We start from the raw sequence: 16019 nt of genomic DNA on the forward strand, positions 1-16019 counted from the left end.
TTCACAGTTGTAGGATGTTGTTTGACAAAACAGGAGCCAAGTTACAATCTAAAAAGGGGTTCTTTTCATTTTTAGAAGTTTTGAAAAATATTTTATGGTTAAAAGTAAGGCTGGAATTAATTACAGTGACTAAGGCTGCACCACAGAGTATGGAGCTGCAATGCTCATGCTGCAGAGCAGGGCTCCAGCTCTCAGGGGGTTTGGAAGCAGTAGAAAGGATGCCACCACTAACAAGGCATTTTGAATTTTGTTTTTCAACTTGTAGCACTTTCTTTTTAAATTAGATGTTTCTGTAATTTTGGTATTATATATGTAATATCTTTAGCTGAGATTCAACACTTAAAAAGCTTGAGACTCACCTACTCATTTCTGTAAGATCATTTGAATTTATAACATGAACAAGAGGAGAAACAGTAGCAACAGCAGAAGGTACAAATGTATACCAATGTATACCACTACAGAATGGTTTCAGGGTAAAAAGGCATTGATCATCATAAGAGATGAAAATTTTAAATATCCAAACACTTTCTCAGTGACCCTTCCATACCCCTAAGGACTCAGACTGCACCAGACAAATCCCTTTGAGGATGCTGTGACTGGAAATACAAATCCTTCACTATAGACTCTCTCTAGCTGCCAGGACTCCCAGCAGGTTTCCTGAAGTTTCAGGTAAACAGGTGAGTGGAGCCTGCTGAACTATGCAAGATTTAAAAGTAATTTTAAAAATATATATATGTAATATAAACATTTTTCAATCTTAAAAGTCTTTCTACATTTTAAGAACTAAGATGGGAGACATACAGCCTCGGTGATATATATATGTATGTATGTATATTTGTGTGTATATGTATATACACTCATACATCACACACACATATATATGGCACCAACAACCTCCACAACAGCAACTGAACAGTTGCTGCCTTGGTTTTCTATGGTCACACGTGCCTACGTGCTATGAAGAATCAATGACACAAACCTCAGACACAATGACAGACCCTGCTTCACCTAAACCTTTCATTTCTGACTATTTTAGGGGAGGAAATTTTATCCTGGAAGACTGGGAAACTTTGCTTTAAGGCTTGTCAAATGATAATACATATTTAATGGATGATTAATACATATTTAATAGATGGCCCTTGGTGACCATAACCTATGATTTTATTAATTTAGGCAGGGATGAATAAGTAACATTAAGGTGTGGTTCTTCCTTTATCTTATCACTACACTCGCATGCATGCTTTGTATGGAAAACTTTATTTGATAATAAAAATAGCATTCACAGACTTTCTCCTTCTTTGTTGCTACATCATATACATAGTGTCTGTTCCAAGGAAAGAAGCTCTTACTGGGTAAGTCCACATCTACTCGTCCTAGTGTTATGTATAAACCCAATTAAGTCAAATAAAGCTATGAACAATGTAGTATTTATATATGCATAGTGTTTTATAAAAAAGATTGGCCCACATACTGCTTTTCATCAACACAGAAAAGAGCATTTTGCCTATAGCATGTTGCAAGAAATGATGATTGGAGAATATAGACTGCATACAAGTGCTTAATAATACATAAGCAGGCCCACCATGAAGAAAGAAATGATATTCAAACCAACAAAAGCTTTAGAATTACTGATACAGTCTCCCATTTTAAAACAGCTTTACATACCTGATTCAGTTTACATTAAAATATATCCCCTGAATCAAATTTTTTTCCATTTTTAGAAATATAAACACTTAATCACATTCCTCACACCTAAATTTTGTCATAAATCCTCTTTTATACAAGAAAAAGGCAACAGTTTTGTTTTTTTTTTCCAACAGGCTCTATTAATTACAATTTCAACTGTACACACAATGATTGGCCATCTTCTTTCTTGGTTTTGTTTTTACAGTACCATGGCAACAACAGTGATAGACTTGCAATGGTTTTGTGTTCATATGGAGGATGTGAGTCAGTATACATGTACACACCAATGCACTGGAAAAAGCAGCAGTTTACTTTAGTGGTCCAACAGTAACGGCAAACATTTTGGCTCAGCTAGGCAGTAATCCATTAAATCTTAGACCAATGCTACAGCAGACTTACCACACAGCTTGCAATTTTAAAAATACAACTTAGAAACTTGCAGGTTTCTCTTTTGCTGCTGTTCTTAGACTCAAATTTACAGCATATAACCAGGTATGGATAGGCTTCTACAACCAGGTTGTCCCACTGATTGCCTCTTTCAGCCTGTGATTTCCCTTTGATACTTTTACTTTTTTTCCTTTTTTTTTTTTCTTCTTTCCTCCCCAGCAAGTGCACTCCTTTTGTCTCAGTAAGGATGAACCAGTAAAACAACAAAAAACCCAACCCTTTAAATACAGAGCAAGAAGAATTGAGAGCTTTTGGAATTTGGCAAAATGAAAGCCCACTGGTTATGCCTGAGCAGAAGGAATACACCTGCTCCGAGCAGGGGGACTGTGCTCCCACCGCATTGTGCCTTGTCCCAGAATCCCAATCCCTCCCCTTGCTTCCAAGCAGATACACAATACCATGCATTGCTGTCCATATACAGCTGGGAGATGAGCAGGGCTGCTGCCTTAATGACATAGCATCGTTACATGTTGCTGAGGCTAATGAGAGCTCAACAGTCCACGTTAGCGTGTGGCACAGGCATGGTGGTGACCAGTCCTTCTGCCTCTGTGCATCCTGTCCAGGGGGCCTGAAAGTATAAACTGTTCATGGAACAAACTACAAATTACATATTGTAAATCATCTTGTGCTGTGTGGGTTTGGTTGCTTTTTTTTTTTTATTTTTTTAAATTATTTATTATTATTATAAATATCCTTCATTGAAACAGTAGTCTCTTCATACAGTTCTTGCAACTTTAGGAACATTTGTCTCTTTCCTTTTTAATTCCTTCAGCAGGAGCGCTCCATTCCTACTGAGATGAACAATTTTCTTCCTTCCCCACCCCCAACCCTTAAAAAATTTTCTACATACAGTGTAGCAGTGAGTCACTAGAGAACAGTCTGGATCAAATTATTCAAACTTGGTCATAAAATCCTTTGCCTATATTATATTACTGGCTACCCCCACTTACTATATTGGGGAGGGGGGAAAGTAGCCCAATAAAGGAATTATTTTTAAGAAATCTACAAAGAATGTAGAAACAAAATTTTATAATCCTTTAGGACCAACATTTGGCAAGTAATTAAAAAAAAAAGAATACACTGAAAAATACTTTCTTTAATATTATACATCAGGCACAATGCTTTTTTTTTTTTTTTTTTTTGTTATAAGATTTCATCTGCATAAACGGTTTGTAGGATCAGCAGGCGGCGGATGTCTCGTCGCCTGCGAAAGCCAGGTGGTTTCACTCTCTCCTCCGCTCCCTTGGTGTGGGGAAGGTGACAGGGACCCCGGGGAGCCCCTCAGATGCTGAGGTCGGTGCTGCACTCCTTGTAGGGCCGCCTGCGCTGCTCGGGCAGGTGCCTGCGGCTCGCCTCGTGCTTCCAGCCGGGGTCTTCCCTCTCCCGCTGGCCAGCTCGTTCCTCCCTGAGCCGTCTGTCGGGCGACCTCTCCCTCCGCCGGTCGGACGACTTGGCCCGTCGGTCGAGGGAGCTCTCTCTTCTCCGCTCCGGGGACCTCCTGGGCTCCGTCAGCCTCTCCAGCGACCGCCGCCGCCGGCCGGGCGACCGCTCCCTGCGCCTCTCAGGAGAGAGCTCTCTCCTCCTCTCCAGTCGCTCCCGCCTCTCCAAAGTGTTGTCAGCGCTCCTTGTCCCTTCTCTGCGCTTTTCAGGAGACCTCCTCTTCTGCCCGTTCACCACAGCCCTCTCTGGCTGCCTTTGGTGCCTCCTCTCCGGCGACCTCTCCATCCTCCTGCCTGGCACGTGGTCGTTGGTTTTAGAAGTCCCGTTCCAAGTGTGGTGTTCATTGGGATGTCTGCTAAACTCTCTGCTGCCTTTTAGGTCTCTAACGTAAGTCCGCTTGTCCCCATGTTGTGATGATTTGTGAAGGTCTGGTGGATAACTGGACTCCGATGATGGGTGCTGCCGTCGGTCGGATGGCGCGGGTTTCATTTCCGATACATTTTGTGAACCTGTGGCGGGACTGTTCCTGTCACTGCTGGGGTCTGAAAGAAAATAACAGCAAAGGGTTTGGTATTGATGCCTTCCGCGGTGCTGTGACACCACTTAGCACTCTCCAGACTTCATTAGTGACAAAAACAAACAACTGTTAAAGCAGTCAGGAAGGCTAACCGAAGCTTTTGTTAATTTAACTGTGAACAACGAGAGTTACGGGTTAGTACTGGTGCTGCTCTGATCGTTAGCCATGTTTTGGTCCAAGCTGATCTCATCTTTATGCTCTTCTGGGCACGGGGCACTTTACATTTTTCCCCAAGCCCAATTCATAATGTTTCGGTTACACTACATTCTTTCCAGTGGAAAAAAAAACATTGTACTTCAGGTTGTTGTCTGCTTTTTTTTTAATAGCTTCCAATAAAGAGGGCCTTTAGGAAACAATTTTTGTCTTTTAAGACATTATAAAGAACTGCCTTCCAGGTGTGGGAGGCCCCGGTTCAAATAGCAGAAAATGTACAGAAAATAGAATTGATTATTAAGTTTCCACCTTGTAAAATAACATTTTGAAGGTGTGAGAATTAGACCATAATCATGCCATTTCCATTTCATTTAAGGCATAGCTTAATCTCACTTAGTTCTACCATGTTATGTAAAGTCCTAGGGTAGATTTTGGTTTTGCCACAATGATTCAAACAACGATGACAGTAGTTATGATTTTTTCATATCAAAGCAATGGAAAGATACTGTAATATGTAGGATGGCTTTGACTCAAATCTAATCTCCAGTTCATTATTTTTCATGTACTATTTGAGGTAAAATACAGCTGAGCTGCCTCTGCAAGACAAACTGCAAAGCAGAAGTAGAAAAAGAACATCCAAACTAAACCCCAGCCCTGCACTGCAGCTAAGCTACAATTACTCCCGTCATTTGTAACGGATGTTTATGAATGATTCATTACAAACATGAAATACATTAAAGTAGCTGCTCTGCCTTAATGCAAATGCTGCTTTTATTTGCTTATTGTTTTCTTTCTTTAACTCCTTCGTGGCAGCTTGGCTGGCATTAGACACGTCCTTATGCTTGCACCCCAACACCCACCTCGAGGTGGAATGCCCTGATAGCAACGACTGGAAACCCTCACAAACACTAGTGGGGATAGGCAGATTTTTTTCCCTCTTTTTCTCCTTTTTTCCTTCCCTCCCACCAAGCCAAACCCTCTACATTCCTCCTGCCATCATGCCAAGTGTCTCCCATTTGATGGCATTGCCACTCCCGAGCTTGGGAGGGTAGGTGTGTCCATGGGCTGTGATTTTTGTGAATTCCAAGTGAAACCCACGTTGTAACTCACACCTGGGCAGCTTGGCTCTATTAGCACTTTCAGGCCACAGCTGGGGATGGGACCACGCTGCTTTCCTGTGGCTCTAAGCATGTGGCTTGTGGCAACCTGCCTATCACACAAGGTACAAGCGAGGTTCAAACATGTCCTGCGGAGTGTGTACTTACAATTTGGGGGACGCAGGGTGTTCGGGATGAATTGCTGTACATATAGAATATAGCGAAGCAGAAAAGCAATGTGAGGGAATTAGGCCACAGCACAAAAACACCTAATATTGATTTTAGCTACAAACCGTAGTTTGATTATGGCCCATAAGGTAGAAGCAAGACTCCCCGAGCTTGTCATTTCTCATACATGCAGCGATATTAGGAGGTATCATCGCTGAGGAAGGAAGAGCCCAGCACCAAGAAAAGTAAGAGAAAGAGAAAGAGAAAAGTAGAAAATTTAGATTCCCTATAATAAAGATGAAAGAAAGAAAAATCTACATATTTTATCTTAGAATAAAGAAAGTTTATTTTTCCAGTCAGATTGTCTAGGCTTCACCCAAATATAAGGCTGCAAAGACAGCAGTTGTTATTATTGTGACATAAAGAGACATCTAAGAGGTGATTCAATAACCCAGACAACGAGAGCATCCATTCTAAAAGACAGCTGGAACAGCGACACAGAATGTCATAGAAAAAACATTAACAATCAAACAACAACAAAAAATAAAGTCCACCAGAGACCACAACATTAAAAATAAGTACAAAACTCATTACAAAAATATACAGCCTCATAGAGAAGCACGTTCCAATCAAGTCAGAAAAATATTGGAACTTAACATTATTAGAGGAACCATTTGTGACTGCAGCGAACAGAACAAAGAGAGAAAGGAGTCCCAAATGTTACAAGGATATTCTTTACAGTAGTGCAACCCCTGTATATTAAATCCTTGCTTGGAGAACGAACGTTTAGTGGTTAGCATTAGCCAAAAGAAAATTTGTGATGGATTTCCATCCTCAGTGCAACAGACATATGCTTTGAGAAGTGAAGCACTTAATTTACAGGGTATTTATGCAGTCTAGCATATGATACAGTACTGTACATCCAAAGGAGTATAGGAAAAGACAAAAGTAGAAAGAACATTACAGAATTTCAGTGCCATCATTGAACCTTCTGGTGTGCTATTTATATTACAGAAGTGTAAACCCACAACTTCCCTTCCATATCGTTAAAACACTTCAATTGTTTGTTGGTTATACTCTGAATTGGTCATTTTAAGTTAAATAATGAGCAGACTGAGCAGAAACTCTTAAACATAGTACAGCAAATGAAAAGAAAATCTAGCTCATAAATTGTGCAGAAGGGCTTTGTTTCTGGTATTAGGGCATGGAGAGAATGATAAACACAGAACTTACTGACACAGAAATAACCCAAATACGGGGAGGAAAGTATAAAGGACATCCCTTCAATCATCAGTTTCTATAGAAACCTCAAAGACCTTTGGTTGGGAGTAGCCCTCCATCGAGGGCACAATATTTGACAATTATCTCAAATAAATAAGACATAATTATATTATTAAATAGTGTGCTAAGTTAAGCCACCCAGCAATCCAACCTCCAGGGGAAGAAAAGGAAATCTAATGCAATTCTTAGTAAGAAACAAGGACTGACTGTTTCCCCCAAGACAGACATGAGAGCACCTTTTCATAACCTCCTCACCTTTTCAGACCTTACATATTAACTAGCTGAAACCAGCAGACTGTTTAAGGGGGAAGAAAAGGGCTCAGGAGGCCAAATCAATATATTTTTGCAGTAAAGCTTTTTTCCCCTTCTTTTTCTCAAATAACTTTATAAATATTTACATAAATATTAAGGAAAGGCAAAAATCTCATAAGCCATCTCGGCATTCATGTCTATGGATACAGACAGGAACTAAGAGAAAAACCTAACCAAAAAAAAAAATAAATCACTGCTTCAGAATAGCAACTTGGGATCCCACTTTTTGCATTGATTAGAAGAAGAGATCTATGTGAAACAACTATTCAGCCGCTGAGAAACAGTTTGGCACAGTTCAATAACATTCCTTTTTTGGCTGGACAAGACAGTAAGGTTTGTTTTGTTTTGCTTTCCTCTCTGATCACCAAAAAAATACTGCTATGGTGTTCTTGCCTTACACTGCGCCCCAAGTCCATGGAAGCAAGCAAAGGATGAAATGTGTAGAAAATTCAGCACAAGCGAGGCAATTATATGTTGCAAAGGTTGGTAAGACACTGGTGAGAAAGGAAAATAAAAAAGAATTCCCGCTTCAGATCTTGAGACAAATATTCATGGAGTGATGCCAGGGAAGAAAGGAATGTTTTCATAGTTTGACCCACCATATTCTGGGACAGAGCCATCTCCACGTTTCAGAAACAGGCGGACCTTGCGGCCACCATTTTTAATCAGTTCGATGGCCCGGGCGTGCTTCATGTTCTTGGTAGTTTCTCCATTGATCTCTAAGATTTCATCACCGATCTGCCAATGTAAAAAAAGAGACTATGATTAGAAACAAGGCCCCACAAGGGTCCCTACCAGCACACCACAAGACAGTGGCCATAGCAAAGCTGGAACAGCTATGCATCAGGTGAAGCTACACATGTCCAGCTCCTTCCAGTGACCATCCACAGTGCACAGTGTACAGCAGTCTGGGAGACATGAAGATGATAGAGAAAGCCTGAGGTACGAAAATATTTCACTGCTGTTCTGCAAAATCACATTGCAATTACTGTGCTTCTCAATATTAAGTACAGTGTTAGAACTGCTGCTATTTTATTTCATTTTGATTATTTGTAAAGTCTTCAGTCAAAGTGATTGCTTGTTTCACAGTCTGCTCCAACCGGGATGTTCGTGGAGTTTTTTCAGGTCTGTTTCTAACTTGGATATAGACACCTACTATGAATCAGCAAAGCTGATTCTGTAAATATAATCATTTATCAGCAGAAGAAAACAAGGCTTGGCAGTGCTTGTCAAAGCCCTGACTTTCACAGGGCAGCACTGATTTTGCATTATATTTTCATCAGCAAAAATTCTGGACCCACAGATCTACCCCTAGCACAAGACTTTTGAAAATGCTCTTCACATTATATATCTAGAGACAATGATGTATGCAGGGAAGTTATAATGCATCTCTAACAGAGGTCCTAGGAGTACATAAAACCTGTCAAATGATTTTTTTAGTAGGCATTTTATAACATATGCCCTTGTTATAATATTTGTTGTTTAGCTGATACGTGAAGTTAACAATTAATCTTAATCAGAACCTACATTATGATTTTGTAACCCGTGGGCCACAGACATGTTCTGTCCCCTGTCTGCTCACTAGCAGGCAAAGACTGTGGCTGTTCCGTTTTCCCTGCTACACGTGAAAGCCCCTTGGGCTTTAAACAACAGATCATGTACTGGAGTTTGGAAAGCAGTGCTGGAAGAAGGGGGTGAAGTCTTCCACTGAACACACACTGCTATAGACCGTGTACCAAGAGTTACAAGAGATGCCATCAGCAGAAGTAAATAGGAACCACTTTCAGTTCACATTTGATTTCCCTTTTAGCTGGCACAACAGAAGGGAGAGGCAGGGAAGTCAGCTTATTGCAAAGAGAGGTGTTTTTAAAGCTGGTTTGTGCCTACCCTCATTTTCCCACATCGCTCAGCGGGCCCATCCTCAGCGAGCCGCAGCACGTACAGATCCATGTTGTACTCCCGGCCACCTCGCAGGCTGAAGCCAAACCCTTTGGCTCCTCTTTCTAGCTCAACAGTGTAAAAGTCTTGGTCCTGCTGGAGAGAAGACAACAAACGCCCAGTCAAACGGAAAGTCAAATACTGCTCTGCTCTCATGTTGGAATTGTTCAACCAATGTTTTGTTAGTGATAATTAGAAATGCGAAAACCAGTTGAATTTTCACACATAGACCAGGATTTGCTGCTTCCTCAGACCCCACTCTGCAGTTTGGAGTTCTGGTGGTTGGTGAAGGGCTGTTGGAATGAGTGGGCCTGGCCATGTCCTGCGGTGCTTTTTTGGGCACCCCTGTTACACAGCACCTCCCGTGCCCAGGGCAAGAAGGGACATTTTGGGAAGGTGGTTAAAGGTTCTACCAACCAGGGAAGGCAAAGGACAACCTCCCTTCCAGTGCCAGCTTTAGTGCAATGTCTGATGGTACCTGGGGTGAACCTGTGCCATGGTGCTGGTTTTCTGTGCTGTTACCACATAATTTTTTCCTCTGTAAGAAGCCCAGAAGCCTTTGCATTGTTTTTGTCAAATGCTACTGTGGAGATGTTTTGAAGTCCCTAATGGAAGATGGTACTTCTGGGATGGCCAGTGGCAAGGAAAGCTAACAGTGAGATAGATAATCTCTCTAATAAGATGCCGTCTCTGCAAGCTGGAACACTCCAGCTATCACCCCTTATTAAGTTTTCCTCTTTTTTATTCTCTGAATTTATCATTTGCACACAACAATACCTTCTGGAGAGGCCCCTCAAAACAGACAATTCAATAAACAAACACATAAATTATTACTGCCCTAAAAATGTCAGCTCTTTTTTTCTTTAATTTTACTCCCTCAAAGTCTCGATGAGAATGTGTTGGAAATGTTTCTCAGCTGAAACAACAGCAACACATATTAAGAAACTAATCAGCAAATTCCTCTTTCTTTTCAGCAGTCTGAGGGAGAGCAGCTTCTCAGGAGGAATTTTCAAGGGAAATATTTAAACACAGCCCTCAACCAGATTGGAAACAACAGTCTGTAGTAAGCAAAACAATTAGAGAGGTACTCCTTACCTGTGCTGCTTGGGGTGGTTTGAAATCATACTGGGATTCCTGCTTTGGTTTGGTGTTGCTCCTGCTGTAATGAGTAAAAGGGAGAGAGGAAAAATACAGCTCATGGCATGTGAAAGTGATGCAGAAGTAGCTGAAGAGAGAGCATGTCAAGATGCCCTCCTCAAGGAAAACATTCTGACCTGGTCTCCTGTGGTATTTGCTGAGGAGTATGTGTGGTTGTGATTGTAGCAATTTTTTCTGCATTGGTCAATAAAGTAGCATTGGAGGATTCTGCAAAATAGATTTTGCTTTTATTATGAGGGAACATCATTGGCTATTCACTGAAAGAAAAAAAGAGTTTTGCAAAAGCATTTCACTCAAAAGCATCATTACATTGTTTTTATAGAACTGGAGATGGGATCAAATTTTTTAATTCCCCAAATTAATATCTTAAGTATGTATATGAAACTGTACACTCAACTGGAAAATTAAAAAAAAAAATTGAATTAGGAAATCTGGATTGGAAATCCCCCTTATCATTAGACACATTCATGAAGACCCACTTGTATGTTTTGTCTATTGTCTGAACATATGAATTCCAATCAATTAAGTCTCTAAATATTGTAGGTTTGGTGGATTAATTTTATAGTAGCTATAACAACTATTCCAGGGATTGTAAATTTATCAGTCCTTCCTCCATCAGAAACTGCAGTCTCCAGTAGAATTAGGCTCTTATCCAATACCTCACAAGATGATACTGAATGTGGCTAAACCTCAAACTTAATGATATCCTTCTTTGAAACACAACCCACTACTGCCTCAGCAATGAAAGCAGGAACATGAAACCACCTGTACCAAAAGGATCAATAACTCTGGGTAGCACTTACAAAAGGGTGCACTGAGAGAATACAGGGAGCAGGAGTAACTTCTAAGCTTAATTTCTGCCATGGTAAAAGGCTCTCAGCCCAGCATCACCTTTGCAAATTGCAGATTTCTTAAGGCATGGAAGGAGGGGCTCCAAGGACAGGTCCTGTCTCCTGCTTCCCACAACTGAGATGGGAGCAATTGAAACGTGACTATGTAGATGTCCCTCCCAGAATGGCATGGCAAAATATTCCCCTTGTCGTTCTGGAGCTGCATCAGAGACTTCAGCAGGACCAGAGTTAACCCCAAACTCACTTGAAATTCAACCTAAAATTAAGGTCATGTCAATGCCATTAGCCAAATATTAGCAACACAGAGACGGAACTCTTCCATATTGAACTCAACATGTTTTCCAGAACTATACATTGTACCAATCCTGAACTGATACTAGTATTGAAGAGTTGCAAATGCTGAATTGCTCCAGAAGCCAGCAGTTTCTGAAAACACCCTTCCTCTCTCGTGGGAGTTTGACTTCAGGGGAAGTCTCAGTGGTAACTCCATGTACACCTTGATGGTGCTTAACCACACAAATGTTCAACACTTATGTTGGTTGCACTTGGAGAATGATGGGCAGAGTCAGCAGAAACACCCACTCATCAGACATGGCATTCCCTGCAGTGGCAGGCACCTGCTCCTTTGCAGAACAGCTCTGTGCCCAGGAGACCCCCTCTTTGTGTCTATAACCACTGTATCCAGCAGAGAACCACAGATTCCAAGTAACTACAAAATACTGACCATGATCCACCTCTCAAGACCAAAATCTAAACTCAATACACAGCCACTATGACAACAGTGACAAAAACTGGAGGGAAACATCTGGGTCTCCAACATTAAATTACAAGGCCTTCTTGTTTGCCTCTCAAATTACAGGCATCCACTAATTCATTTTATTGGCTATGGAGAAATCTGTTATTATTAAACAGAGTTCAGCTGTAATACAAAATTGCAGCAATGGGAGGGTTTTTGCTTGAATTAAGATGTGGTGGTCATGGGCTTACTTGGTCCTAGGAGTTTAATTTACTTTATGGATTTATATTAACTCTGGAGAAGTCTAGATAAGGGGAAGCTTTTTCCTTTCTGCAGCTATTTGCATGTCAAGGGAAATTCAGGAAAAGGGACAGAGAAAAAGAAGAACCACTTAGACAGATGGGTGCAACAAGGGCACAGCTCCTTAGCCTGCAGTGCTGTGCTCAAGTTAACATGCCCAAACCCTCAGCATATGGAGCTGAAGCATCTTCCAGACCAGAGCTGGCTTGTGTCCAGTGGCTCAGAAAGCAAGAGAGGCTCCTGGGTCTGCCTGCACCTCTCAGTGTAGGCATGACCAAACCACACCTTTGTGGTGATGTGCCACTGACAGCTGGCTTGTGTAAGAAGAGATGCCCCTACGTGTAGTTACACTGTTGGGGGTTAAGAAATAATTCTGTTTATTTTGTAAAGATGCCTTGATGTTAAAATCTGTCTTCTACATAACAAAGACCCCAAACATGGTTAAGTGTTCCATATTCATCCAAAACAAAAGCCTCTGAAATCCTCCACAAATATTTGGAGATCAGATGAAGATGGGCTTCAAAGAGAATGCAAGATTCCTAGCCTTTAGTGGGTCACACTAATAATACCAAGCAGAGCAACAACACATCTTTGGTACAGATGTATCTTCACACCACTGTGCTGGATCTATCTTTAGCCCACCCTCTCCCATGAGTCAGGAGTTGTGCATAATTTTGCCAGTGTTTTAGACATTGCTTCAGGATGCATGCCAGCCACCATGCAAAACCGGAACAGAATACAGCAAAAATTATCTTTAGTACAATTATAATTGCCTGTTCTAAACCCTACATATTTCATTGATTCCTTGCCCTGTTCTGCCCTAAAACTCTCAGTCACCAATTGCATGCCTAATCTAAGCTTGTCCACTTCCAGCATTCTGTATCCTTGAATCTGCTGGAAGGGTGGTAAAGCATCATCATTTCATTGCAAATACAATCCTGCAGTCATCTGTGGCAATTAACTTGTGCAAGACGTATTACAAAGCAAAAACTCTTGGTGTTTTTAATAATGTTAGAAGAGATTAGCAGTGTGAGTTTATCGTGAGTCTTGTGATGCACCTCTGTTTCATGTTTATCTGATGAGTGGCTTCAAATTTATGCTCCCCCCTCCCTGAAGTACACAGACCATTTATATTTGCCAAAAAACACTCAGAAAGAAACATAAGAAAACAACAAATCAAGAAGAGCATACAAAGACATCAAAGAGAAAACAACACTGAGACCAATTTCTTGTATCTCATGGGGTTTTAGAGCAAACCCCTCAGAGATTTTGAGAGTGTTGGGTCTTACTGTCTTTTGGAAAATAAATGCAGGTAATACTATGCAAAGATGGCAATCTGACTTGGAATTTCAAAGTGACAGAAAATAAAAAGACTTAAAGCCTGAATTGCTATGAAAGCAGAGTTGATTCCTTCCCTAAAGACCAGCTTTCCATCTTCTCCAGGAATACGTGATGTCAATCACAGGTACATGTTTTCCCAACCTAAGCAATTTACATGATATTTGGGACACATAATTGCATGAGCAAGACTGGCTCAGCATTTATGTCAGGAGGTTATATTCTTAAAAAATTCTTAAATCATTCAGAAGTTGTTTATTTCTCAGATGATTTTGCTTTTTCAGAAAATAAGCCCTTTATTTATTTAAAAGTTCACCTTCCTTTTTATCAGATACTGAAAAACAGGTAATGAACAATTCTTCTCCCAGTTTATCTTCCAAAATAGGCATGCACAGGCCAGCTCAGATGTTAGCTTGATTCACAGCCATTTCATTATTCATGAACACCCTATTTGCTCTAAGCAGCAGAGGATTATATACCATTTGACCTGGTACCCACTAGACAGTAGGAAAATAAAGCTTTTGTGCAAAACAGATCACCCTAAACAGAAATAATTTATAACCAGATCATTTCTCATCCTGGTCTGTGGGGAGCAATGTGGAAAGGTTTCTGCCCAACAAGCTCTTACTTTGAACTCATGCATGGCAGAGAAGAACAATAAACAAAGAAAATACTTAGAATTTAGAACAGCAATTTTAGTTCTGCTGCAGATACTTTAGCAGGTTTCTGATCAGTTCCTATGTAGGGATCTAGCTAGGGATTAGTTTAATGGAACTGATGCTTATTTTTATTAAATACTTCAGTGACCTGAAATCAGCACGAAGTGTCAACTTATTATTAGGGAACCTGCACATTCCCTCTCATCTGAAACAGTGAGATCCTGTCTAGGGTAACTTAAAATACAGCTTCAGAATCATCACCATTTAAGCAGTCATTTAAAATGTACTGAGCTTGCTCTCAAAGCAACTTACCCAGAATAAAAGCAAATCTGCTTTTAAAACAGCTTAAAACATGTCGAAGTGTTTATCTTTTTCTGTGATCTCTTTATAGCCTGCTTGTGTCTATACAAAGCTTCAGGAATCCCACATACTAACAAGTGATTCCCAAATATTCTAAAGCTGCATTGTTAAGCTAAGAATCAAACCCAAGTGTATTGAGAGATCCATCAAATTTATGGAATATCATTTTAATACATGGAATCATTTTAATACATGGAATGCAATATTATTTGTTTTATTTTTATTTTTTTATATTGAATTAGCACCTCCCTGTTAAAAACCAGCCATCTCTACAAAAAGAATCAAAAAATAAAGCTATGGGAGACTCACAACCTCCCTCACCGCTAACTCCCAAAGTGGGAGCGGAAATCGAGTCCTCCATGGCTTGGCAGCTCCAAGTGACAGAAAAAGCCCAGGGAACAGAACCAAGAAGGGGGTCAGGTAAGACAGCAGGAATCAGATACTTTACCATCTCCTGGAATGATGCGCAGGGTGACGGTGTTTCCCGCTTCCTTAATGAGGTTGACGATGTCTGAGTGCGACTTGTTGGTGATGGAGCACCCATTGACGGCCAAGATCCGGTCGCCTACTTTCAGCTTTCCACAGCGGTCTGCGGGGCTCCCTTCAATTATCCGACCTATTTTGTGAGGCATGGCCACACATGCATTTCCCGCTTTTGTATTGGTTTGGGGGTTGTTTTTGTTTTGGTTTGGTTTTGGTTTTTTTTTTTTTTTTATTGTTTACGTATGTGGGAATATGGTGAAGGGGAAAAGGAAAAAAAGGGTTGAAAAGGGAAAGAGAAGGTTAAGGGTTAATTAATTAATGCATCAAGCAAAAGTTATTATAGGATAGCTTTGCTGCCAGTGTTCAAAACATTGGCAATCAACTAGTTGAGTGCACAACACTTAATTTCTTCCACAAAAAGGTGTTTTGTTAATCCCTCAAAAATCCCCCCAAGTGGATTTCTGCTAATAAATGGTGCAATTTTTATTGACAACAACTGCACTCAGCAGCTCCATTATAACCCAAATCTGATTTTGTTTTTGAAGAAAAAAATTGAAACTGTTTGTAGAAAACTCAACTTTTCTCCTCCAAGATTACATCAATGTCAGCCTCTCTAGTCCTTCCCTAAGCCAACTGCTGTTCAAGCTTCTGCCAATGTTTTGTTCTTTCTCAATTTAGAAAGATAAAATCATTCTAGGCCTAGGAGGGAGTGTGGCTCCCTTTCTACCACACAGACCCACTCTATCAGCGCTGCATGGGGAAGCAACATGAAACGTTTTTCTTCCATTGGGAATAAAGGTACTACCAGGGAAGGCACAGGACCACTACAGATGGGCCAAGACTGACAAAGGAAACCTGTTTGGTGCCTCTTCAGCCTCTACTAACCCTTCCTCTTTTATGATCTTAGATGGCACCAGGTGAGAACAAAGAAGGAATAAGGTTCTCCTCATTCAAATACCTCTAAAACCACACACAAAACCATTGGGATGTCTGACACACAGAGCAAGAGCACTTTAGGATGAATGTGTTCTGGAG

The 16019-nt window shown here is 40.7% G+C and overlaps 1 protein-coding gene across 20 annotated transcripts in view; it reads right to left on the minus strand.

Moving 5' to 3' along the window:
- Positions 1–1238: 1238 nt before the first annotated feature.
- The window catches only part of MAGI1 (membrane associated guanylate kinase, WW and PDZ domain containing 1), a 329499-nt gene continuing 314718 nt past the window's right edge, over positions 1239–16019 (minus strand). For 8 of the 20 annotated variants that reach the window (XM_014251694.2, XM_088061977.1, XM_088061975.1 and 5 more), the window contains 6 exons: positions 14950–15153; positions 10374–10464; positions 10195–10258; positions 9049–9195; positions 7761–7899; positions 1239–4115 (listed from right to left, as the gene is read on the minus strand). In XM_014251694.2, coding sequence (XP_014107169.2) covers positions 3415–4115; positions 7761–7899; positions 9049–9195; positions 10195–10258; positions 10374–10464; positions 14950–15153 — 1346 coding nt within the window. In that variant the 3' untranslated portion in view covers positions 1239–3414. Of the gene's footprint in view, positions 4116–5693; positions 5783–7760; positions 7900–9048; positions 9196–10194; positions 10259–10373; positions 10465–14949; positions 15154–16019 lie in introns of all 20 variants that reach the window. The other 12 variants (XM_088061988.1, XM_088061986.1, XM_088061985.1 and 9 more) reach the window with 7 other exon arrangements.

This window comes from Pseudopodoces humilis, chromosome 13 (genome assembly GCF_049639895.1).
Source record: "Pseudopodoces humilis isolate 2021_Gansu_Grassland_sample_001 chromosome 13, ASM4963989v1, whole genome shotgun sequence".
Lineage (NCBI taxonomy): Eukaryota > Metazoa > Chordata > Aves > Passeriformes > Paridae > Pseudopodoces > Pseudopodoces humilis.